At 37.8% G+C, this 24487-nt stretch overlaps 1 protein-coding gene across 1 annotated transcript in view; it reads left to right on the top strand.

Annotated features, from left to right (window-relative positions):
* FRY (FRY microtubule binding protein) overlaps positions 1 to 24487 on the top strand; it is a 433805-nt gene that overhangs the window by 224374 nt on the left and 184944 nt on the right. Inside the window, 4 exon segments of the mRNA XM_078147059.1 lie at positions 2804 to 2943; positions 17308 to 17398; positions 17821 to 17900; positions 18000 to 18080. Of these exon segments, the coding sequence (XP_078003185.1) occupies positions 2804 to 2943; positions 17308 to 17398; positions 17821 to 17900; positions 18000 to 18080 (392 nt within the window).

Below are 24487 nucleotides of genomic sequence, written 5' to 3'. Positions count from 1 at the left end.
ACTCTCTGTGACTCTCTTTAGGCAAGGATGGACTCCATCTTGACAAAGAGACTGGAGTGGTTTGTCATTTTCTTCTCCAGCTCATTTTATAGAGGAAGAACTGAGGCAGACAAGGTTAAGTGACTTGCCCAGGGTCATACAGCTAGTAAGTGTTCCTGAGGCTGGATTTGAACTCAGGTCCTCCTGACTCCAGGGCCAGCCCTGTATCTACTGTGCTACCTAGTTGTCCATATCAGTAGCTATCTATATCATAATTTGAAAATAAATTGACATTGTGCTGATTGTACTAAGTCCTGAAAAGCTATTATATAGATGAAATTGGTTAGTAAGTTAAGAATACAGACATGTTAATAGTAATTTTCAGGCACTGAATAGAAGTGATTCTCTATTTGTACTATTTGGAGAGTAGAATATTTGTTGAATTCACACTTAAAAACAAGTGGGATTTATATAAGATAAAGAAAAAATGTAAAGACTAAGAGACACTGAACTAAGAAAGCTTATCCTATATAATTTATATGCAATATGTATTACACATGTATTATAATCATATATAATATCATAATACAACATAATCATATGATATAATGTTACAGCGGTTGTTTAATTTCTTTACTGGTTATCTTTAGTGATATATGACAGAGCTTTCTCAGAAGAAAGTCAAACCAAAAATAGTTTAGATTCATCCTGGTGTTCCTAGCCTGACCAAAGACAGGCAGTCATGTTTTCCAGCCTCTGGTCCATGCCCTGGCATCAATCTAGAGCAACTTTTTTTCTAGTCTGTAAAATTTTTACTACCAAAGCTCCTTACTTCTTGACACCTATTAAATTTTAAAGCTGAGTCCTCTTCCTTTGTCCTTAGACCTCCTTCTCTAGTACTGTTAGTCCTACAGTACTGATTGTAAATAAAAAAATAAACAAACAAACAGGAAAGAAGAGAGAGCAGGGCTGTGGATTACTGCAGACCAGGCCTCAACTTTAAAGTGAAAGCAGTTAGTTAAACTTTTAGAGAATAAGAATCATTCTATTAGGTGAACATTGTACTAATTAGAATCAGACGGGTTCTTATGTTTTGTCATTTTTGCAGGGCTGTATGATGGTATTGTTTTGTTGAATTGCCAGCCCGAAACAGAAGTGCAAGCCACACTAAAATCCACCAGTGCCTGGTTCAGACATACTTAATATGTCTTTGTGAATTGATGGATTACTCTACTCCACCAGAGCAATCAGACCAGGGTGCTAAAACTGCAAAAAGGAGAACTGTCCACAGCAAAAAAGGCACTTTTTTTCATAGTATAAGTTGGATTAAGCAATGCTGGATGAAGTGACCTCTGAGGTCTTTTCATGTGATGGAGGTAAACATGCCTTGTTCTTTCAGCCAATCTTCGCATGGCATGAGCTCAAGACCCTTAACCGTAGTGGTTGCCCTCTTTGGATGACACTCAATTCTTTACATCCAGCCCTCGTCTCTTTCCTGAGCTACAGTCGCATCACTCCAATGCCCAGCTGCACATCTCTGCCACATAGACATCTGAAACAACATATGTAAAACTGAATCTATTTTCCCCAACTCCTTTAATCCATCCATCCTCCTACTGTCAAGGGCATAACAATTCTTCTCACCCAGGCTCAAAATCTAGAAGTCATCCTTGATTTTCTCTCTCACTCACCATCTCCTATCCAGTCATTTGAAAAATTTATAGATTCGCCTACCTCCACAACATCCATCACATCTATACTCTTTTCTCTACCCACATGGCTGCCACCCTGATTTAGGCCTCATTATTTCTCATATGTATTATTACAGTAGTCTCTTATTTGGTCTTTCTGCATCCAAGTTATCCTATTCTAATACATCCTTCATACCATTGTCAAATTGAAAAGCACAGTTCTGATCTTGTTAATCTTCTGGCAAGGAAGCCTCTGTGATTCCCAGTAGCCTCAAGGATAAACCACAAACTTCTCTGTTTTGCATTGAAAACTCTTCACACATTTGACTCTAACCCATCTTTCCAGGCTAATTATACGTTATTGCCCCACCATACACTTTGCATTCTAATCAAAATGCTATTCCTAGCACTCCATTTCCCATCTCTGTGCATTTGTCCCGCTGTCTAGAATCCTCTGCCTCTTCATCTCCTTCTTTTAGAACCCCTGGCTTCCTTCAAGGCTCAGCTTAAGTGCTGCCTCCTACAGTTGGTCTTAGGTGATTCCTCTCTTAGTGTTCCCTCCCAAAAAAATTAGTTGGCTTTTACTTATCTGTGTATATATTGTTTTCCCCCAATAGAATAGAAGCATCTTGAGATTATAGAATTTTTTGCCTTTGACTTTATATCCTCATGATTTAGCATAGTGCCTAACACATGGAAAAAGTTTTATAAATTAAATTGAATAAAGATCTTTGAAATCATTAACTGAAGGGGAGCTTTCAAGAAAATTGGTGTTTGCATAAACAATTGTTATGTTTTTCTTTTGTTGAGAACTTTACCAGTACAAGTTTTAGTAGGGCTCATGAATAATCTGTTCGCAATTAAAGTCTAATTTCTAGAATGAGTGGAATTAGAATCAAAGTAATTAACATTATTGAAGTACAAAATTGCTAGAACATAAAGGGCATCTTGTCAGTGTTGATGGTTTTGGGCTCCTAGGAAAGTAGTCATAAATAAAATGAACAAAATTGCTTGGTAAAAAGGAAAATTACACAATGAATATACTTGGATATGCTTTTTTGAAATAGAATCTTCCTAGATAGATGGCAGTAGTATGAGAAATCTAAGCTAACAGTTTTTCCTCCTTCCTATAGGTAATAAGCTCAATGAGCTCCCTTTCAGAATACTGCCTGCCTTCCATTCTGCGAACATTGTTTGACTGGTATAAGAGACAAAATGGCATTGAGGATGAATCTCATGAATATAGACCCAGAACAAGCACTAAATCCAAAAGGTAGGTATATTTCCTTGCTGTGAAAACCATAGTTTCGTGTTCAGGAGATGGATACAATAGGCTTAAAGGTATTGATGAAGACAGAATGAAAACTGTGAAAGCCACTAGAAATTCCTGCCAAATGGAATGATCTGATTGGAGTATTTGTCCATGTATCCTCCATTTATATTGAGAACAGCTTTCTGATACCAGAGATTGTCTTTTGTTTGTACTAAAAACCAGCATATTGTGAGGATTTACAATGAATAAAACTTCACATGATTGTACACTTTGATTTCTTTAAAAATAAATGCATCCATTAAACCTACCTACTTCTTACCTCTGCCCACCACCCAAACATCCCTTACAAACACCAAATAATGGCTTTCAAAAAGATGCAATCTGCTAACATTAAATAACATCAGTAATTGTTCCATATTTGTTCAGGGCCTTGTTGTCTGAAATATTATTGCTGAATATTTGCAAAGTGAACAGCTGGTTCAAAAGATGATGTTGAAGAATGGCATATGGATTTTTAGACTAGGCTATAGCTGTGAGGATAAGAGAGGGATGAAATTAATGAGGGTCAAAGACAATATATATATATATATCTGGAGACTTGCAGCTTTGATCAACAGAGTCTGTAAATCAAAATTGGTGAGGAAGGTTCCTATACCTGCTCAGCCGCATATATCTTACACGTTTATATCGGCTGTCAGATACCCCCAGAAAATAGCAAATAAGACATGGGAGAAGAATTATTTAAGAGACCAAGCAATTCACAGAGTATAATATCCCAGAAGTAGGGAATATTTATATTTGTTGCTTCAGTTTTTATACACAGAGCATGAGAAATACACAAGAAAGAGAAGATCCTGGGACCTAAAATTGAAAATAAAAGAGGCCCAAAAGAAATGGAATGAAAATGAAAGAAAGGGAACTGAACTTGGGATAAATAAGAGTTGTACAATCCTACAGGAATAGTGTCATTAATGGTAAAGGCCAGGAAGAGTTGATAAATGCTGTGGATTTTGTTCTCATGTTGGAGAAAAGAGAAAGACCAAAAAAGACATTCCAAACACTCAGAGTGGATGATAAGGACAGCCAAAAGAGGGTAGAACTAGGCAGCTCTTATTTGGATTCTGTTTTCTTCACCAAGGAGAATAATTTTTCAGGCTGGAAAATAGAGAAGCAGGAATAGTTAACAAAAAATTGAAATTCAAGAACAAAATTTCACCACACCTCCTCTCACTGAAAGAATTCAAGTCTCCAGACCTATACGAACTATATTCCTGGTTACTCAAGGAACGTGGGGATCTCTGAACCGATATTGTAAGTGCTTGAAAAAAACTAGAGTTAGAAGGGATGCTTCAGGGGAGTTGTCCAGATATTCCAAGAGGAAGGAAGGTGGATTCTGAAAGATGTAGGCCAACAAGCTTCACTAGGATTACAAGACTGGGCAGATTACATAGGGTATACTTGGATTTCAGCAAGGTATTGATAGCTCTCTCCTCGTGGACAGGATGGAATAATATGAGCCAGATAGTAACATATTCAGTTTATCTGGAACTGATAAACAGCCACACTTAAAGAGTAGTGATTCAAAGATTATTGTCAGCCTAGCATGGGCTCTCTAGCAAAGTGTCCTAGGCATCCATTCTTGGCCCTTTTTTGTTCAACATTTAAAATGACCAAGATGAAGGTATAGATGGCATGCTTATTAAGTGGTCACAGGACTTGAAATTTGGAGGCATATGGTGAATTACGGTATCAGCAGCCAAAAGGATCTCAATAGGCTAAAATGACAGACCAGATTCAATGAGAATTCAATAGAGATGAATATAAAGTATTACACTAGGGTTCAAGAAAGCAACTGCCTAAATATAGGATGGGAGAGACATGACTAGATAGTAAGTAGTTTTTTTGAAAATGAATTTTTAACTCAGTATTCAACATTAGTACAGTATCCAAAGAAAGTGATCAGACATTAAACTTCATGATTAGAATCACAGACTCCACAAGGACCTTCTAAGATCAGACCACTTCTAAAGTACTGCTAGATCCTGATTAGTACAAAAAATGAATCCCATGACGTGGTCGTAAGTATTCTAATTCATATCATTCAGAGTTAAGATGATATAAAATACAGAAACTGGTTCCAGCTCCATGGAAATATGCTGTGTTAATTTGAATAATGTGAACACTTCACAGGATTCATTATTTGCACTAATCAGGACCTAGCTATTTTTAGTTCTGGTGCCCACCTTTTAAGAAAGACAAATTGGCACATGTCCCAAAGAAGGTGAGTAAGCCTAGTAAAGGGAATCAAAATAGTGCCAGAGAAGCATTGATATTTACCCCGGGAATAGAAACAGACAGGGTGAAGTCTTCAAATTTTTTAAGAGTTTTCACATGGAAAAGGGAATATAGACTTATTCTACTTGGCCCCGAAAGGCAGAACTAGAAATTATAGAGAAGTTGATGTAGCCTTACCGTTAGGAAATGCTTCGCAAAACTAAGATTTGGAGCTGTCCAAAGGGTAGTGTTCTGCCAAGTCATGGACTTGTCATAGATCTTGGGCTAGAAGAGACCTCAAAGGCCATGTAGTCCAACTGCCTCACTCTATAGATGAGAAAACTGAGGCACACTGGGACATTAGGTGACTTCCCCAAGATTAAACAGGTAGAATTTATCCAATTTGAGATTCGAACCTAGGTCTTCTCACTTTAGAACCCATATTCTTTCCACTGTCCTGTCCTCAGGAAGTAGTTTCCTCTTCCTGGAGATCTTTCCAAGTGTTTTAGAGAGGTTACTGAGAGCATTCCCACTCTAGTACTGGAAAGACCTCAGAGTTTCCTTCCATCTTAGTGGTTCTGTTACTGTGATCTGCAGAACAAATATTGAAATTCATTATGATGGAGAAGAAAAAGCATTGGACTAGAAACCTGAATTCTGGTCTTGGTTCCAGGTTGAAGACAAGGTATTTGGGTGCCCTTGGTAAGGTTTGAAAATTATACCTCCCAACCTTGAAAAACTGAGCCATGTATTGTCTTCTGTGCCACGACTTTGAAAGTATGACACATACAGCTTGATTTATCTCAAAATAAGTATCTATCTGTCATAGAAAGCAGGATTTACTGGTATAATTTAAAATGTGTGTATTTATAAAAAGTGGTATTTTAGAAATGCGCCAGCATCTCCTCTTGTGCGTTGGAGTGGGTCAGAGATGACTCTGGGTTCTCAAAAGCTTTGCCAGCAAAGTTCAGTCTTTGGCAGATCCCACCAAGTTGGAATGGTCTCAAGTATGGGCTTAGTGATGGAATGCATTTCTGCTGCCTAAGGATCAGCCTAGCTAAGTACAAGGAGTCTCATCACTAGGTTGATGAATTTTTTAAACATAGCAACTCTCTGAGAAAAGGATTCTTAACCTTTTTTGCATCAGACTGTCCTTTGGCAATCTAGTAAATCCTATGGACCCCTTATCAAAAAAAAAAAAAAAGGTTTTTAAATGCAGAAAATAAAATAAATAGAATTACAAAGAAAAACAATTCTATTGAAATACAGTTATCAAAATGAATTCTTTTAAGTTAATAAACCCCAGATTAAGAACCCCTGCTCTAAAATCATTGTCTAAGTTGTGGTGCTGTGATCTGTTAGGGAAGAGTACCTTCACAGGTAGTAGCATTAATAATAACAATAATGTTAATAATAGGTAACATTTATATAATGCTTTAAAGTTCATAAAGTGCTTTCCAGATCTCACAACAACCCTATGAGGTGGGTACTGTTATAATCTTAATTTCATGTATAATAAAACTGAGACTGAGAAAGGTGAAGTAACAGAATGACCCATTAGAAGACTATTACAGTTATCTGAGAAGAGATGAGATCTTGAATAACGTAGTTGTGGTAAAAGGCTAAGTGATTGGCTGATTGGAGTTTAAAGGGAGAAATGAGCCAAAGCTACCTCCAAGGCTGTGAGCCTCTGTAACTAGAAAATTATTGGTACCAGTGACAAAACTAGAAAAATATTCAGCAGGTACTTGGAGATGTAATGCTTGAACTAAGGGACTAGATAAAGGGATTTGTAAATTTTAGCATGGAAGGGATCATTTTGAAGCCACGGAAGTGGATACAGTCCCAAGATGGAATAGAAAAGATGGCCAAGAACACCCTGGGGAGGCATGCACTCTTAAAGGATTGAAGAAAGATGAAGAATTAGCAAGGGAGCCAGAGAAAGCAGAGTCATGGAGATAGGAGAACTTGTAAGAGGAAGGAAGCCAAGGATGACTAAGAAAGCCAAAAGGAAACTGTGGTCCACAATGCCACATGTTTCCAAGAGGTCAAGAACAATAAAGATAGAAATGGGACCATTGGCTATAGTCATGAGGGGGTCAGTAGTGGCCATGGAGAAAACTTTTTCAGGAGAACACTGAGGATAGAAACCGGATTGTGGAGAGCTGGTCTGTTGTGAGAAGGTGAAGGCAGTGAGTGTTGACTATTCTTCTTAGAGGTTTGACAGTAAAGAAGAGGACAAAGATAGGCCAGTCACTTCAAAGAGTAGGAGAGTCCAAGACTTTTTTTTAAATTGGGGAGATTTGAGCATGTTTATTAGATGTGGAGACAGAGCTAGTCTTGAAATTGAGATTCAAGATACTTGAGAGTTGATAGATCAGTCAGGAAGGAAACAGGAAGAAATAAGATTGAGCACATAGATGGAGGTATTAGCTTTGTCAAGGAAAAAAGTAACAATAATAATAGGATTTATATAATTCTTTAAGTTTTACAAAGCACTTTAAGTATGTTATCTCATTATAATTTCATATCAACCCTGTTAGATAGCTGCTATTATTTTCCCAATTTTACAGATGAGGAAACTGAGGCCAAAAGAGACTGAGTGACTTGCCCAGAGTCACAGAGCTACTAATTGTCTAAGGCTTAATTTGATCATAAATTGAACAGGTCTTCCTGACTCCATGCCTGGCATTCTATTCACAGTCCCATGCAATTGCTAACCTATCCCATCCTCCAGGGCTATTGAGAAAGAAGAGAAAATGGATGAGGACATTGAAAGTGTAAGAGGAATAGAGAGGTGTGAAGAATCAAGATGGTAGAGTATAGGCAGCAACAGAGCTGAACTCTCCCAACATTTCCCTCTAGATGACTTTAAGATAACACCTCAAATCAAATTCTGGAGAGGCAGAGCCAACAGAAGGTCAGAGTGAGACATTTTTCCAGCCTAAGACAACTTTGGAGGTCAGCCAGAGAAGTCTGTGACACCAGAGTGGGGGTTGACCCACAGTACAGCACATGCCGCTGCAACACCAGCAGCAGGCCTTGGAGCCAGTGGCAACAACCTCAGGAGCTCTCAACCCAAAGACAGTAAGAGGGTTGGACAACTGGTTAGAAAGAGATTACAGGAGACCTTTTTCTGGCTCTAGGCGCAGGACCCTGTTGCATCGCCCATTCACAGTTCCAGGGTGAAGAGGAGCAGTAGTGCTTGTGGCCACAGGGGAGGGGGCAGTAGTCACAATTCTAAGGTCAAGAGGAGCAAGAGTACTTGTGGTTCCAGGGAAACAGGGGTCCTGTTCACAGTTCTAGGGTGGAAAAAATTGGTTATGGTTGCTCACAAGGGAGCAGGGCTCCTATTCTCAGTTCCAAGGCAGAAAGAAGCATTAGCACTGGTGACTACAGAAGAGTAGGGGACCTGGTCACAGTTCCAGTGCCAAGAGGAGCACTAGGACTTGCAGCTGCAGGGGAGCAAGGTCACTTCTAAGTAAAGACTAAATCGTAAGCCAGAAGAGTAGTGACCTCACCTCTTTTTGGATCATACCACCTTGGAAACACTAAAAACTTACTCCCAGAACTAGTCCTGAAAACAGCAGCACAAAACCTGAAATTTGGGGCAACGCTCCTTTCACTCCAGGAGCAGAATATAACTTTAACATAAAGTTTAACATAAAGTTCAAAGTCAAGAAATAGGCTGGGAAAATGAATAAGCAACAAAAAAAGAAGCTGACCATAAAAGGCTATCATGGTTACAAGAAAGATCAAGACACAAACTCCAAAAAAGTCATCTGTGTCAAAACAGCTACAGGCAAAGCCTCAAAGAAGAAGTGTGATTGGACACAAGCCGGATGAGCTCAAAAAAAGATTTTTTAAATCAAATTGGAGAGGTAGAGGAAAATTAGGAAAAGAAATGAGACTTATGCAAGAAAAGTTATGAAAATAGATTCAACAGCTTGGTAAAAGGCACAAAAAGATAATGAAGAAAATAACAGCCTAAAAAAACACAAAAATTCACTGTAGAGAAGAATTCCTTTAAAAAGCAGAATTGGCCAAATGGGAAAAAAAAGAGGTACAAAAATTAGAATTGGACAAGTGAAAGTTAATGACCCCATTAAGAAATTATAAAATCAAGTCAAAAGAATGGAAATAAAGAAGAAAATGCAAAATATCTCATCAGAAAAACAACTGACCTGTAAAATAGACCAAGGAGAGAGAATTTAAAAATTACCAGATTAAGGGGCAGCTAGGTGGCACAATGGATATAGCACCAGCCCTGGAGTCAGGAGGACCTGAGTTCAAATCCAGCCTGACGCTCATGAGCTGTGTGACCCTGAGCAAATCACTTAACTGAATTGCCTCAAAAGAAAAATTCTCCTACTACCTGAAAATAATGATCAAAAAAGAACCTAGATATCATATTTCACGAAATTACTAAGGAAAATGCCTTGATATCCTAGAATTAGTGGATAAAATAGGATTTGAAAGACTCCACCAGTCACCTCCTTAAAGAGATCTCAAAATGAAAACTCCCAGGAATATTATAGCCAAATTACAGAGCTCCCAGGTCAAGGAGAAGATATTGCAAGCAGCCAGAAAGAAGCAAATCAAATATCATGTAACCACAGTCAGGATCACACAAGATTTAGCAGCTTCTTCATTAAAGGAGCAGAGGGCTTGGAATATGATATTTCAAAAGGCAAGAATAACCTACCCAGCAAGACTGGGTAGAAATCTTCTGAGGGGGAAAAAAATGAACATTTAATGAAATAGACTTTCAAGTTTTCCTGATGAGAAGACTGAATAAAAATTTTACTTTCAAATAAAAGACTCAAGAAAAGTGTAAAAAGGTAAACATGAAAGAGAAATCTTAAGGGATTCATTAAGATTAAACTGTTTACATTACTATAGGGAAAGATGATGCTTGTCACTCGTAAGAATATTCTCATTATTAGGGGAGTTAAAAGGATTCATAGACAGAGGGCATAGGTGTGAGTTGACTCCACTGGGATGATCTCAAAAAAAAAAATTTAAGGGTTAGAAAGGGATACATTGAGAGAAGAGGAGAGAGAGAGAGGAAGAATGAGGAAAAAACTTCTCACATAAAAGAGGTACTCAGGGAAACAGTGGAAGAGGAAATAAGGAGAGTGTCAGGCAATGCTTGAACCTCACTGTGATCAGAATTGGTTCAAAGAGGGAGTAACACACATACCCAGTTGGGTATAGAAATTTATCCTACCCAGCAGGGAAGTAGGAGGTGAAGGGGACAAGACAAGGATGTGTTGATAGAAGGGAAAGCAGATTAAAGGAAACAGTGGTCAGAAATAAAACAAACTTTTAAGGAAGGAGAGGATAAATAGAGAAAGATAAAGAGGGGAAAAAATAGCATGGAGGGAAATATACAGTAATGATTGCTGTTAATGTGAATGGGATGAACTCATCCATAAAACAGAAGCAGATAGCAGAATGAATTAGAAACCAGAATACATGTTGTTTACATGAAACAGTCAGACACAGAGAGTAAACATAAAGGGTTTATGGTAGTATACTTAGAGAATCAACTAAAAAAACTTTTTGAAACAATTACCAAATTTAGCAGAGTTGTAGGATATAAAATAAACTTGCATAAATTATTAGCATGTCTATATACTACCAACAAACAGCAGTGAGAGATAGAAAGAGAAATCCCATTTAAAATAACTCTAGACAACATAAAGTACTTGGGAGTCTGCCTGCCAAGACAGATCCAAGAACTGTATGAACACAATTACCAAATACGTTTCACACAAATAAAGTCAGATCTAAACAATTGGAGGAATATTATTTGCTCAGGGGTAGGCCAAGGCATTTTTGCTTCTTCACTGCTATACCTATCAAACTGCCAAAAAATTATTTTATACAGCTAGAAAAAAAATAATAAAATTCATCTGAAAGAACAAAAGGTCAAGAATATCAAGGGAATCAATGAAAAAAATGCAAAGGAAGGTGGCATAGTAGTGTCAGGTATTAAACTGTATTACAAAGTAGTAATTGTCAAAACAATCTGGTACTGGCTAAGAAATAGAATGGTGGATCAATGGAACAGGTTAGGTAGATAATACACAGTAGTAAATGACCATAGTAAGATAATATTTGATAAACCCGAAGATCCAAGTTTTTGTAACAAAAACTCACTGTTTAACCAAAATTGCTGAGAAAACTGGAAAGCAATTTGGCAGAAACTAGTTATAACCAACAGCTCACACCACATACCAGGAAAAGGTCAAAATTGTACATGACTTAGACATAAAGGATGAGATCACAAGTAAATTAGGGGAGCATGGAAAATTTTATCTGTCAGATCTATGGATAAGAAAAGAATTTACGACTAATAAGAGATAGAAAGGATTACTGGAAGTAAAATGAATTGTTTTGATTACATCAAATTAAAAAGATTTTGTACTAACAAAACCAGTGCAACCAAATTAGAAGGAAAACAGGAAACTGGAGAAACATTTTTATGGCAAGTTTCTCTGATAAAGGCCTCATTTCTCAAAGATATAGATAACTGATTCAGATTTATAAGAATATGAGTCATTCCCAAATTGATAAATGGTTAAAAGGCACAAACAGGCAATTTTCAGAAGAAGAAATCAAAGCTATCCATAGTCATATGAAAAAATATTCTAAACCACTATTGATTAGAAAGATACAAGTTAAAGCAACTGTGAGGTACCACCCCACATCTATCAGATTGGCTAATGTGACAGAAATGAAAAAAAGACAAATATTGGAGGGGATGTGGAAAAATTGGGACAATAATGCACTGTTGGAAGAGTTATGAATTGATCCAACCATTCTGGAAAGCAATTTGGAACTATACCTAAAGAGCCATAAAGCTGTATATACCCTTTGACCCAGCAATATCACTACTAAGTCTATATCCTGAAGAGGTTTTTAAAAAAGGGAAAACACCTATATGTATCAAAAAATATATAGCATCTCTTTTTGTAGTGGTAAAGAATTTGGAATTGAGGGGATGTTCATCAATTGGGGCGTGGCTGAACAAGTTATGACATATGGTTGTGATAGAATACTATGGTGCTATAAGAAATGACAAGCAGGATAGTTTCAGAAAAACCTGGGAAGGTATACAAACTGATGCAAAGTGAAGTGAACAGGACCAGGAGAACATTGTACACAGTAAAAGCAATACTGTAATGATGATAAACTATGAATGACTTAGCTATTCCAATCAGTACAATGATCCAAGACAATTCTGAAGGACTTAAGGTGAAAAAATGCTATCCATACCGAGGAAAGAACTGAAAGAATCTAAGTGTAGATTGAAGCATTTTTTTCCCTTGTTTTTTTTCAGCATGACTAATATGGAAATGTGTTTTGTGTGATTTCACATGTATAACTGATAACACTTTTCCTGCCTTCTCAATTGGCAGGGGAAGGATGAGAGGGAGAGAGAATTCAGAACTCAAAATTTTTTCAAAAATTAATGATAAAGATAATAATTTTTTAAAAAGAGGAGAGTTCTCATCATTTGGATTGGCCTCAGTCTCTTCAATAATGTAGGTGAAGTCATCTGCTTCTCAGTGAAGGAATAATTATAAATTGTAGATTTAGAATTCACAGGGACCCTTCAGAGTTCATCTGATCTAGTCCTCTCATTTAACAGACAAGGCAATTGAGACCCAGAAAACTAAGACACAAAGAAATTAAGTAACTTTTCCAAGGCCTTACAGATAATGAGTATGACTTCTAAGATTCAAACCCAGGACCTCTGATCCCCTGTATACCTCCTTGAGGGGATGTTGGAAGTTGGAAGAGCAAAGAGATTTGTGACACTTATGAGCTGAGATATGACAGAGAATCCACGTGCAGTGAGCCCAGCTGAGATTATCCAGCAAACGTCTGTAGTGCAGACAGCCCAATTATGATTAGATAACAAATTTTTGTAATGTGACTTGTAGTCTCTGCAAGCCAGTTTCAGAGATAAGTGTTCATCCACCTGTCAGAGGCATGTAACTTGATTTAAAGTTTGCATAGCCAGGTGGAGAGCTATGGAATAAAGGCCTCCTTAAGCCTTGGGTAAGTAGCTATAACCTTCAGAGAAAATATTAAAAAGAGAAGATAGTGAAGAATAGGAAGCATGTCCCACTTTTCACCCCCTCACATTCCACCACTCTGCTTAATCAGCACTGCAATAAAACTGATACCTCATTTCTCACTAGATACCGTCCAGGGATGACATGGAAAATGCCAGATCAGAAGGATACAGCACTGATCCACACTCAGAGTTTTGTTTTACGATGCTCTGCCTCCACATGTAATCCCTAGGAATGTGGTGTTTAACAGCAGGGACTGCCTACACAGAGAGAGTAGAAGGGAAGGCGTGCTACTTAATCATTGTTTCCCCTAGACTACATTTGTACTGATAATGTAAATAAGATTAAAGGCAAATTTTAAAATGCTTGGAAGGAAATATTTTAGGGTAGGTATCACTAGTATTTATATGCCAGCCATTGCTCTGGGAATTACTTTGATCCTTGGATTAATCTGTGATCTCATTGATTATCCCTTTAGTGATGCTATAGATAGCAAGCCATCCATGTCTACTCCTAGGGTATAAATCTGTACCTTCAACAGAAAAAGCCTTTCCTAACTCCTCTTAATTCTAATGTCTTCCATCAGTTTATCCTGTATATAGCTTGTTTGAACATATTTGTTCAACCATCAAAGTGCAAACTCCTTGTCTTTTGCCTCTTTTTGTGTGCCCAGTGCTTACTATTGTGACTGACACATAGTTGGTGTTTAATAAATGTTTATTGACTGATTGGTGCTTGTCCATATAATCCCACATAACTTCCACAGATGGTCCTCTAGATTTCCTAACACACAAAGACCCCAGTGGAACAAGCAAGCTATCTGTTGTTGACTCCTTGCTTTTTTCAAAAACTAGCTAACTTTCTTTTCTGGTCATACATGCCTCTGGTGACATCTTTTATTCTACTTCCCATCTATTATTTTTTGTTAGTGATGGAGTAGTCTACTCACACCCACCGTGTTACCTCCCTAATATCTTTTTTGGTGACTCTCAACTTAAAATCTTCAGAGACTTTGGTATTCTGGTATTCCATAACTGACTACTATATAGCATCAGTGGAAAATACTGTTTTTTAAAAAGTGTTATGCTAATTAAAATAATTTTATCCATTCACTAAAGCAGACTTTTACTAGATATTATTTTGTTACCTCAAATTTTTGTACTACTAGAAATAAAATTATTTCTGTTAGAATATAATCCCTCACAATTATTTTGAATTAGTGAGCCATTCCTAAAGTTCAACGTATTATAGAACTGAGTCTGGGGGTTGGACTAATGGAATTCGAAGCTTCTCCTAACCTCATTTGTGAATAATTAATTGCTAAAACTTTGTGAATATTTCATGGATTCATTTAAAATGGAAAATGAAGTAATTACTTCTCCCTGAATTGAATGTTTCCCTTTTAGTTGTATCACTGATTGTTTTAAGAGATCAGAGTCACTGCTGAGATCCAACCCAAAATCAGAGCTCTGGAACTGGATTTTAGTAGCATTTCACAGTTAGTATTTAACAGTAAAAAAAAAATGAATATTTGTGGTTGAGAGAAAGCCAGAAAAGCGTGGGTCTCTAGGGCTTCATGTAGCTAGCAATGTGGGCTTTTTTTTTTCACTAGAAGAAATGAAGGAAGAAATTTAGGGAAATACAGGAGAAGCTGAAATTAGGCAAATATGAGGAGTGTACATTTAAGTTACAGTTTCCTAAGATGAGTGTGATCTCAACATTTCATGTGCCAAAATAACTGTTGTAAAATGTTACTGGCAGTTAGACCTCAAAACCATAATCAAACCAAACCCTTTATTTGAAAAAGTATTTGCTTAAAACTTTGTACTGGAAAGCATAAATATAATGGAATCAGTGGTTCATCTATTTCACTTTGCAAACTTGGAAGCACTATGTAAATGCCTCTAAGTATTACCGAAATTGTGTATAAATGCTAGTTTATGTGAGACACAGCCTGGCACCTTTTAAAACAGTATTCCTGCAGCAATGCTATAAGACAAGTCACAGGATACTGCACTGTTTCTGAATAACTGAAATTGAGGGTCACCCAAAGGCAGTGGAGGCACTCAGCTGTCCACTGAGAGAGGGCCAATCTTGGAGTTGAGGTCAAGTTGTCCTTCTGACACACACTAGCTTTGTGATTATGGAAAAGTCACTTAACCTCTCAGTGTGGCTACAAAACAGATAGGGTTTGGCTTTATTTTTTCGTATTTGTATCTCCAGCATTTAGCACAGTGCCTGGCACATAGTAGATGCTTAATAAATGTTTATTGGCTCTTTGACTATTGGCTGTTTCAAGTGAGTTGCTGATCTATATCAGCGAAGGAAGTTTCCCCACCAGGAATTCAAAATGTCTGAGTATACCCAAGGTCAGTTTTTATTGTTGGTAAAGGAACCTTATAACATCTTTTGCAGTCCCCTTTTAGGGATTGCATTTAAATCTTCTATTCCCCTGCTGCCTTAATTCCCTTTCATGACAAATCATAGAATCATCCTCTAGAAATGAGAGATCCAAGACTCAGAGAGGTTTAATGACTTATCTGAGATTAGACAGCTAATCAGTGATGCAACCAAGACTTGAACCCAGGTCTCCTGACTCTGTTGATAACATTTCTTGCATTATCTTCTGCCTCCTTTCTCCTTTTTTGTCCCTGCCTGTGCTTCTAACACTGCTCAATTTTCCTTTGCTCTAAAATATATTCTAAACTTCCATTTTTAATGCTGCCTTCCCCCACCCCACACCATCTTGCTTTCTCCTCACTGACTCAGCACCATTTTTTAGCTCAGTAATCCCTCAAATAGATCACAAAATGAGAGGGGACTCCTGAGTCATTTGTGTCCATTTACTTTCCTCCAGGAAGGACTTGTAGTTAAGTTACCACATGCCAAATGAGGGACTCAGACTACTAATACATTTCTCCATGAAAGATGATGTCACAACCTCCTTTGCTAGCCAACTCATTCTATGATCTTTCAAATTGACCAAGCAAAGAAGTTGTTCCCTATGTCTCACTTAAATATCACCTGTTCCTATGTGCAAGTGTTCTATTCAGAATGTAAAATACACTTAATTTAAGAAACTTCTACCAAGTAATCCCAGTTTCTTTCATTTTTTCCCTTCAGAGATCTTACTTTACCCTTCTCTTAATTGCTTAGTTGCCCCCAAATGGTCCTCCATATTTTCCTTTTCTCTAACAAATTGAGAAATCTCAAGCTAGAATCCCTGTTAGTCTGTGAAAAGAGCAGAAAAGGGGAGAAATAAATGTAATAGGACTTTTGAGAGAGTGCTTTAATTCTACTCCTCCTCCTGACCTCACTTCTCGGCAGGTAAAAGCCGCTTTGTATGACTCTTCATCTTCTACTTACAGAACTTTCCTTCTCTTCTTTTTCCTTTCCTTTTTCCCTTCCTCCCCTCCACCCCAACCTTCTGCTCTGCTTTATTCACTTTATGGATCATCCCATGTACCTTTTCAAGCCCTCTTTTCAAATTCCCCTTTATGCTTTGTCTTTCCCCATTAGAATATAAGCTCCTTGAGGGCAGAAACTGTCTTGCTTACAGTTGTATACCCAGCACTTATCATTGTGCCTGGCATATGGTAAACACTTAATAAATACTTTGTCTAGCCATCTATTCCTTCTGTATTTCCTCTTTGTGGGAGAATGTAAGGAGGTGGGAGAATGTAAGGAGATGGGGAAGAGAAATTTCTTCTGAACCCAAGAACCTCCCATGAATGATCATATAGTAAAAATATCCCAAGGAGGATTGTAATAGATGAACATATGTCTAGACCAATCCATTTCATTTTACAAATGAGAAAATGGATGCCCAAAGAGATTGTCACTTGGAAAGTTCACCACTGTAATGAGAGTTCAGTTACATGTTTAACTTATGGGTGGATCATTGGATTTCGAGCTTTTTAATGGATCATATTGGGTCTCCTAACAGGAACATTAACAGAAGGCATTACTCCCACTTAATGCCATATTTTTATTTTTACAGTGATGAACAGCAAAGAGATTATTTAATGGAAAGAAGAGATCTGGCCATTGATTTTATTTTTTCTTTAGTGTTAATAGAAGTTTTGAAGCAGGTATGTTACTGTTTTAATATTGCTCTAAGATAAAGTTTGTCATTTATGAGTCTGGTTGGCCTTAAAAGCTCTCTAACTGTTAAATTGTCAATAAATTCCAAATCTAATTTAAAAACCAATAATATTTCTATGTGCTGTATTATTCATATTTTCTGAACTGAAATAAGATATCTGTTATAAATTTTGGTAGATGACATTTCAATTTTGCAGTATATTCACTGCTGAATTCATGTTACATAATATGGTAATAGAAATTAGCCTTTGGTGTTTTCCCAACTAATAACTACTAGGTCATCTTAATAGTTTGGTGTTCTTGGTAAATTATATTGCTAAAGGCCATATACAGAATTATGATTTGCATTGTGAGCAAGTTAATATTTAGTATTCCCTTGTCAGTTGAAAGATTATTCTTGTATTTCCAGATTCCACTTCATCCTGTAATAGACAGTTTGATCCATGAGGTTATTAACCTGGCCTTCAAGCACTTTAAATACAAGGAAGGGTAAGTAAGGACACTGCATAAGTAGATTGCTTAAAATGAAATCACTTGTTCTTTCTAGATCACCAATGCTTCTTATATCACCTCATTCTATCTTGCTAGGTACCTTGGTCCTAACACTGGAAATATGCACATTGTTGCAGACCTCTATGCAGAAGTCATTGGGGTGTTGGCACAAGCTAAGTGAGTAAATGTACCTTCTGGTCATTCTAGAATTGTGGGTGTCTGTGTGTCTGTGTGTGTGTGTCTGTTGTCTGTGTGGTTTTCAGTTTTCTTGAAGAGAGAAGAGCAGGACGTTACCAGCATTTTACTTTAAAAGCTAGTATTGCTTTATGTCTCCTGCCTTCATTTCTCCTACATCTTCTTTGCTGACTTATCATCTTCATATTATACCCCCTCACAGTGCATGTTCCACAAGGTTCTGCCTTGGACCTTCTTCTCTCCTTCTTTGACACTCTTTCCTCATAACTTTATCAGGTCCCATAGGTTTACTGATCACCTCTCTGCAGATGACTTACAGATCAGTAAATCTAGTCCCAGACTCCCCCTTTGCTTCAGTCACATATCAGTAATTAACTCTCAGACGTCTCAAACTAACCAGTTTGTAACATCTCCCAGAAACATCTCAAACTCAGCGTGTCTAAAACTGAACTCATTATATTTCCCCCTAAACCCAGTCCTCTTCCAAACCCCTCTCTTGCTGACAAAATCACCCTGTCCTTCAGATCTCGCAGATTTGTATGCTTGGCCATTAGCCATGATTCTTTACTCTCCCTTATGCCCCATCTGACCAAGATTCGATCAAGTGCCAAAGCTTGCTATTTCTATCTCATATCCAAGCTCATTTTTCTACTCACACAGCCACCTCCTTAGTTCAGGCCTTTATCACCTCTCACCTAGATTATTGCAACAGGTACTAGTTGCTTTCTCTGCCTCAAGTTCCCCAGCTTGCACATCCCAAGTGCATCCAGTGCACAGATGCCAAAGAAATTTTTTTAAGTGTAGATCTGACCGTGTGACTTCCAAACTGAGTCAACTCTGTTGTGGTTGTTGTTCAGTCATGTCAGCTCTCCGTGACTGCATTTGGGGTTTTCTTGGCAAAGATACTGGATGCTTTTCCTTCTCCAGCTGAGGAACAGATGAAGAACTGAGGCAAACAGGGTTAAGTGACTTGCCCAGGGTCACACAGATTTGAACTGAAGTCTTTCTGACTCCGGGCCCAGTGCTCTATTCCCTGCATCACCTAGCTGCCCTTATGAACTCTAGTGGCCCCCTATTTTCTCTAGGATAAAATATAAATGCTTCTTTTAATTCTGAAGCCCTTCACAAGCTGGCTTGAACCTATCTTTCCATTTTCATTGTTACTCCCCTTTCTGCACTCTGGTATCCAGTAAAACTGGTCCTCTTTCTGTTCCTCACACATGACCCTCCATCCCCTCCTTTCCATCCAGTTGTCTAGCACAGTGCTTAGCAACACATTAGCCACCTAATTAATGCCTGTTGATTTGTTTGATGAGCCAGAGCTTCACTCTGAACCCATAGATTTCAAACCCTTGGATGAGAAAATTAAATTTTTTAAGCCAAGTGGGACTTTCTCAGCCCAGCATGGTTCCCAAAAAGTTTATAATATTTCAGATGTTTGTTTTTTCTTATTCTGTGGGTAATAGTTTTATAAAGTATGAAAGAATCCATTTTAAAATATTCCATTACTATATACTGCTCTCTACTTATTTCAGTTGAGCTAAAAATGTCCCAGATTCTGTCATGGAAACAACTCAGGGGGAAATTCTCATCGCTAAATTTATCTGGCCCTGTAGCTCTGTGTAGGAAACTGGAATTGAATAACATTAGTCTGTTAGCAATATTATACTTGTAGGAATGATGTCACCTCCCACTCTCTTGTCTCTGTCTCCCTCCTCCTTTTGGATCAATCATGCAAGGCTCTGATACCTTTAGCTTCACCTTGGTTAATTAAACATGGGGCCTGGCTCTGTGATCTCATTGATGCAGGGTGTGCCGGTGAGGAGCTGCCAGTGAAATGAAGGTCATCGTCTTCTCTGTAACTTATAGTCTTAGAGCACTGAGAAATTAAATAATTTACCACAACAATTACCATCAGCACATAGCCAGTGTTTGTCATGTGGGACATAAAACTTGGACTTCCTGGTCCCAAATCCAGCTCTCTCTCTGCTACTCCAATTGACTCTCTGGTAATCATATGGGAGAAATAATGTGAGAGTTCAATCTGTGGACCAACTTAAGAGCAATAATACTGCTCAAAATATTGTGGAGTACAGTTCCTAGACAGGTCAGTCAGTCAGCAGACACCTACTAAGTGCTGGGCACCATGCTAAGTGCTGGGAACACAAAGAATGGTTAAAAAAAAAATTAGTCCCTGCTCTCAAAAAGATTGCAGCCTGATGGGGGAGATATCATGCAAACACAAGATATATTCAGAATAAATTGGAGATTGCCTTAGAGGGAGGACAGTAAGAAAGGCTTCTTGTAGGAGGTAGGATTTTAGCTGAGACTTGAAGGAAGCCAGAGGGCAGAGATGAGGAAGGAGAACATTCTAGGGATGCAGGTCAGCTGGCGGAAATGGCCAGAATCAGAAAACAAGAGTATTTCATGGGAGGAACAGCAAAATAGACAATGCCACTAGACCACAGAATACATGGAGGTGTGTAAGGTATAAGAAGCCCAGAAAGGTAGGAAGAGACCAGGTTATAAAGGGCTTTAAAAGCTAAGCAACTATTTGTATTTGATCCTGGAGGTAATAGGGAGCTACTAGGTTTAGAGGAGTGACATGGTCAGATTTGAGTTTCAGGAAGATCAGTTTGATAGCTAAGTACGGGATGAACTAGACTAGGAAGAGAGCTGAGGCCAGGGACCAACCAGCAGGCTGTTGCAATAGTCCAGGTGCGAGGTGGTGAGGGTCTGCACCCAGGGTAATGGTGGGTGGTAGGGTCAGAGGGAAAAAGAGGTCTAGAAGATGTAGTTTGACCGAGTAGTACTTAATAACACTTTATTTTTCCTGAGATCATCTATCTACATGGCCTGAAACTGGCAAAAAAAAAAAAAGGTTTCTAATCATTCAGAATACATACATCAAGACCACAGGCCCTTAAGCTCACGCAGACCTAAAAAATCAAGACAGTTGCTCCAGGTCACATAGCTGGGAAGAAACTCCCAGCTCTTCAGATTTACAGCCGGTTGTTCTTTGACCACATCGTACTACTTTTGCATAATTAATATTCATAATAATGGCCCTAGAGTCTTCAAGAAAGGATTAAATCAGACTTAGCTGGAGGGGTCGGGAAGTGCATAAGGCTAAATATTAGAAAGATTTCTATTCAGAATGGGTTACAATTTTTTAAAGCATTGAAGATTGAAAGTTCAGTTATTCAGAAAACTTTTGTTTCAGTGCCATAATTCATTTCACCCAAATGCTGGATGAAGGAAAGGTTACTATTTTCGTTTTGCTAATCTGTCAATTCTTGCATTTCACAAAACTCTGTAATTTCTTTGTAGCAGCCCCAGAGTAATTTTGTGTTTTATTTACATTAGGTGTTAAGTAGCAAAGTTAAAGAAACCATTTCCATTTTCCTTTGTTTTGATGGATTGTGTACCATGAATATCAGTTACTGTAGTAAGGCCTCCCGCAGGTATTTTGCTTTCAAATTGGTTATGGGGGTGGGCCATGCCAGGCTAAGCAAGAAACAAACCAAGACATCAGTCTCTCAGCAGTAGTGGCAGGAGGAATTTGGACTAAATGATAATAGTTTATAATAATAGCTAGCATTTATATAGTGATCTAAGGTTTGCAGAGCACATTTCATAGGTTTCAAAGAAACCTAAGAGGTAGGTGCTATTATTATCCACATTTTGCATTTATTGTTCTTGTTCAGTTATTTAGTTGTGCCCGACTTTTCGTAACAGCCTAGACCATATCACACTTTCCATGGGGTTTTCTTGGCAAAGAAAATACTGGAGTAGTTTGCCATTTCCTCCTCCAATGGATTAAGGCAAAAAGAAGTGAAGTGTCTTGCCCAGGGTCACACAGCCAGTAAGTGTCTGAGTCCGGATTTGAACTCGGGTCTTCCTGACTCCAGACCCAGAGCTTTATCCACCAAACTATCTGCCACCAAAGCAAACAGAGGTTAAGTGACTTGCTCAGGGTCACATAGTTACTAAGTGTCTGAGGCTGGATTTGGACCCAGGTCTTCCTAAACCCAGGCCTAGCGCTATCTCCACTGAGCCACCTAGCTGCCCCATCCACATTTTACAGATGGTAAAATAGGATAAGAGAGAATAAGTAACATGTATAGAGTCACACAGCTAATAAGTTTATGAAGTAGTATTTAAACTCAACTCTTCCTAACTTCATGTCCAGAAGAATTCTATCCAGTGTACCACCTTTAAAGTCTATTCCAGTTCTATGATTCTATGAATTAAGAAAGGAAAAAAACCAAATTAATAGTTGATTAATAGTAGTTATCATGGGAACATAGGAATGCCATCTCAATCAGGTCTGTTCCCACTAGTGGCAGGTAAGTATATTATAGTAGAAAGAATGGTGGCTTTGAAGTCGGAGGACTTGGATTCAAATCTCACTTCTAACTCTACCAGTGTAACCTTGGGTAAGTAATTTAATTTTCCTGGGCCTCAGTTTCTTTATCTGTAAAATGAGGGGCCTGCCTCTGAGGTTCCTTCCAACTCTAGCCTTACAGTCCTATGATCTGCCATGGTGCCAGCACTGAGTCCAGTTCTGTGAGTAGTTAGTAGTTCATGAATTGTTCACATTTAGGAAATGTTTTAGGGTCTTTATGGTCATTTGCATAACCTTTAGAAATTTCTGTCTTGCAATAATCTCATACTTCAAATACTTTAAAGAATTAATACACTTGGGGCAGCTAGGTGGTGCAGTAGATAGAGCAGAGCACCTGAGTTCAAATCCAGCCTCAGACCAAACACTTGACACTTACTAGCAGTGTGACCCTGGGCAAGTCACTTAACCCCAACTGCCTAACCAAAAGAAAAAAACAAAAAAGAATTAATACACTCTCCACTGGTCAGATAATTAACATTTATGAAAGATTAGCATAGTCTCCCTTAAATCAGTTAAAGCAATGATTTCCAAGCATTGGTACTTTACTTTCTTCTTTCTAGAAAGATCAGCTTCATTGTTCAGTTGATAATTTTCTGTAGTAACACATTTATGTGTTGGAAAAAATAACGAGGCATAACTAGGACATTGCAGTTACATTTTCTTCCAAATAAGGTTATTTTCATGGTACGTTTATTATTATTTTCCATAATAATGAGATTCTAGGGTGTTGTGGGGTTTTTTTTCCTCTTATAACTTTAGTTACTATAAGGATTACTGAGAATTTTAGCAGCATCTTGTCGGTTTAATAGTGATAATGTTGCCTTAGAAAAATTATCTTTGAGTGTAATTCAGAGAGTGGGTTTTAAAATCCATTTACATTGAAATGAGGTAAAGATAGACTTTGATTAAACGCTGGGTGTGCTTGAATTTGCATCAGATCCATTTAAATCATGATTTAGATCACTTGTCCCAGAGCTCTTCGATTTTGAAAGTATGTTGTTATTTGATATGACTTTAATAGATATTTCACAACATAGAGTTTGCCTTCTTAGACAATATACATTATACATTTAAAAGAAGCAGTATCTTTTGCTGTTTTTCAGATTGGTTTTAGAGGTACATCAGAAAACTGAATTTGGTTTTCATTTCCTAAAGTGAATCCAACAGATCTTCGGGAAGAGCTTAGGAAATTAACCATATCCATATCAATCAGTTAATCATAGCTATGTAAAAATTATGTTTCCACAGTGTATTGGGACAACTGAAAGTAAAAGATGTTTACATTTATTTTCATTTATAATATAATAGGAAAAAGTAAGTTGTGGCCCATAGAGAGCTGGTCACTGAGGCAGGAAGACCCCTGATACATACTAGCTTTTTAACCCTAAACAAGTCAATTAACTTCTCAGTACCCCAGGCAGTTTTTAAGACTTTCTGTCACAGAACATGTAGGAGTTAGCTTTATCATTAGTTCCTGATGCTGATGAAAATACAGGTCCAGTTTAAAAAAAAACCCTAGAATAACAAGCTTATAATATCATGGATATTGCTCTTCCAGGATTAACGTTTAAAAAAAAAAAGAAGCATATACACTTCAAGCAAAAATTAAGTCAACTTCCTTGCCAAGTAAAAAAAAAACTAGAAATATGTCACTAAATATCTCATCTTCACCTCTCTGCTTTTTCATATTTTTCTCTCAAAACTATATAACTAGATACTGTGATTCTCATTGCAATATTTTTTTGAGTTCTAGCGTACTTTGATGGATCGTTACACTCCTACTGATGTGAATGCTGTCCACCAGTAATATCTAGCAGCTCTTCTCTGCCTTCTCATCCTGTGTGGTATCATGTCCTTCCATAAGCACTCCATAAAGAAGCCACCCAATAGCCTGGGTACTTAACTGGTCCTTTTTATAGCTCAGGAGTACAAGGGAGGACTAAAGCCAGTCACTTCTTTTATCCCATTCCTATCAATGTGA

The sequence above is a fragment of the Phascolarctos cinereus genome, unplaced genomic scaffold (genome assembly GCF_003287225.1).
Source record: "Phascolarctos cinereus isolate Bilbo 61053 unplaced genomic scaffold, phaCin_HiC Scaffold_726;HRSCAF=1367, whole genome shotgun sequence".
Lineage (NCBI taxonomy): Eukaryota > Metazoa > Chordata > Mammalia > Diprotodontia > Phascolarctidae > Phascolarctos > Phascolarctos cinereus.
The sequence above is the reverse complement of the archived record's forward strand: the minus strand, read 5'-3'. Positions and strand labels throughout refer to the sequence as shown.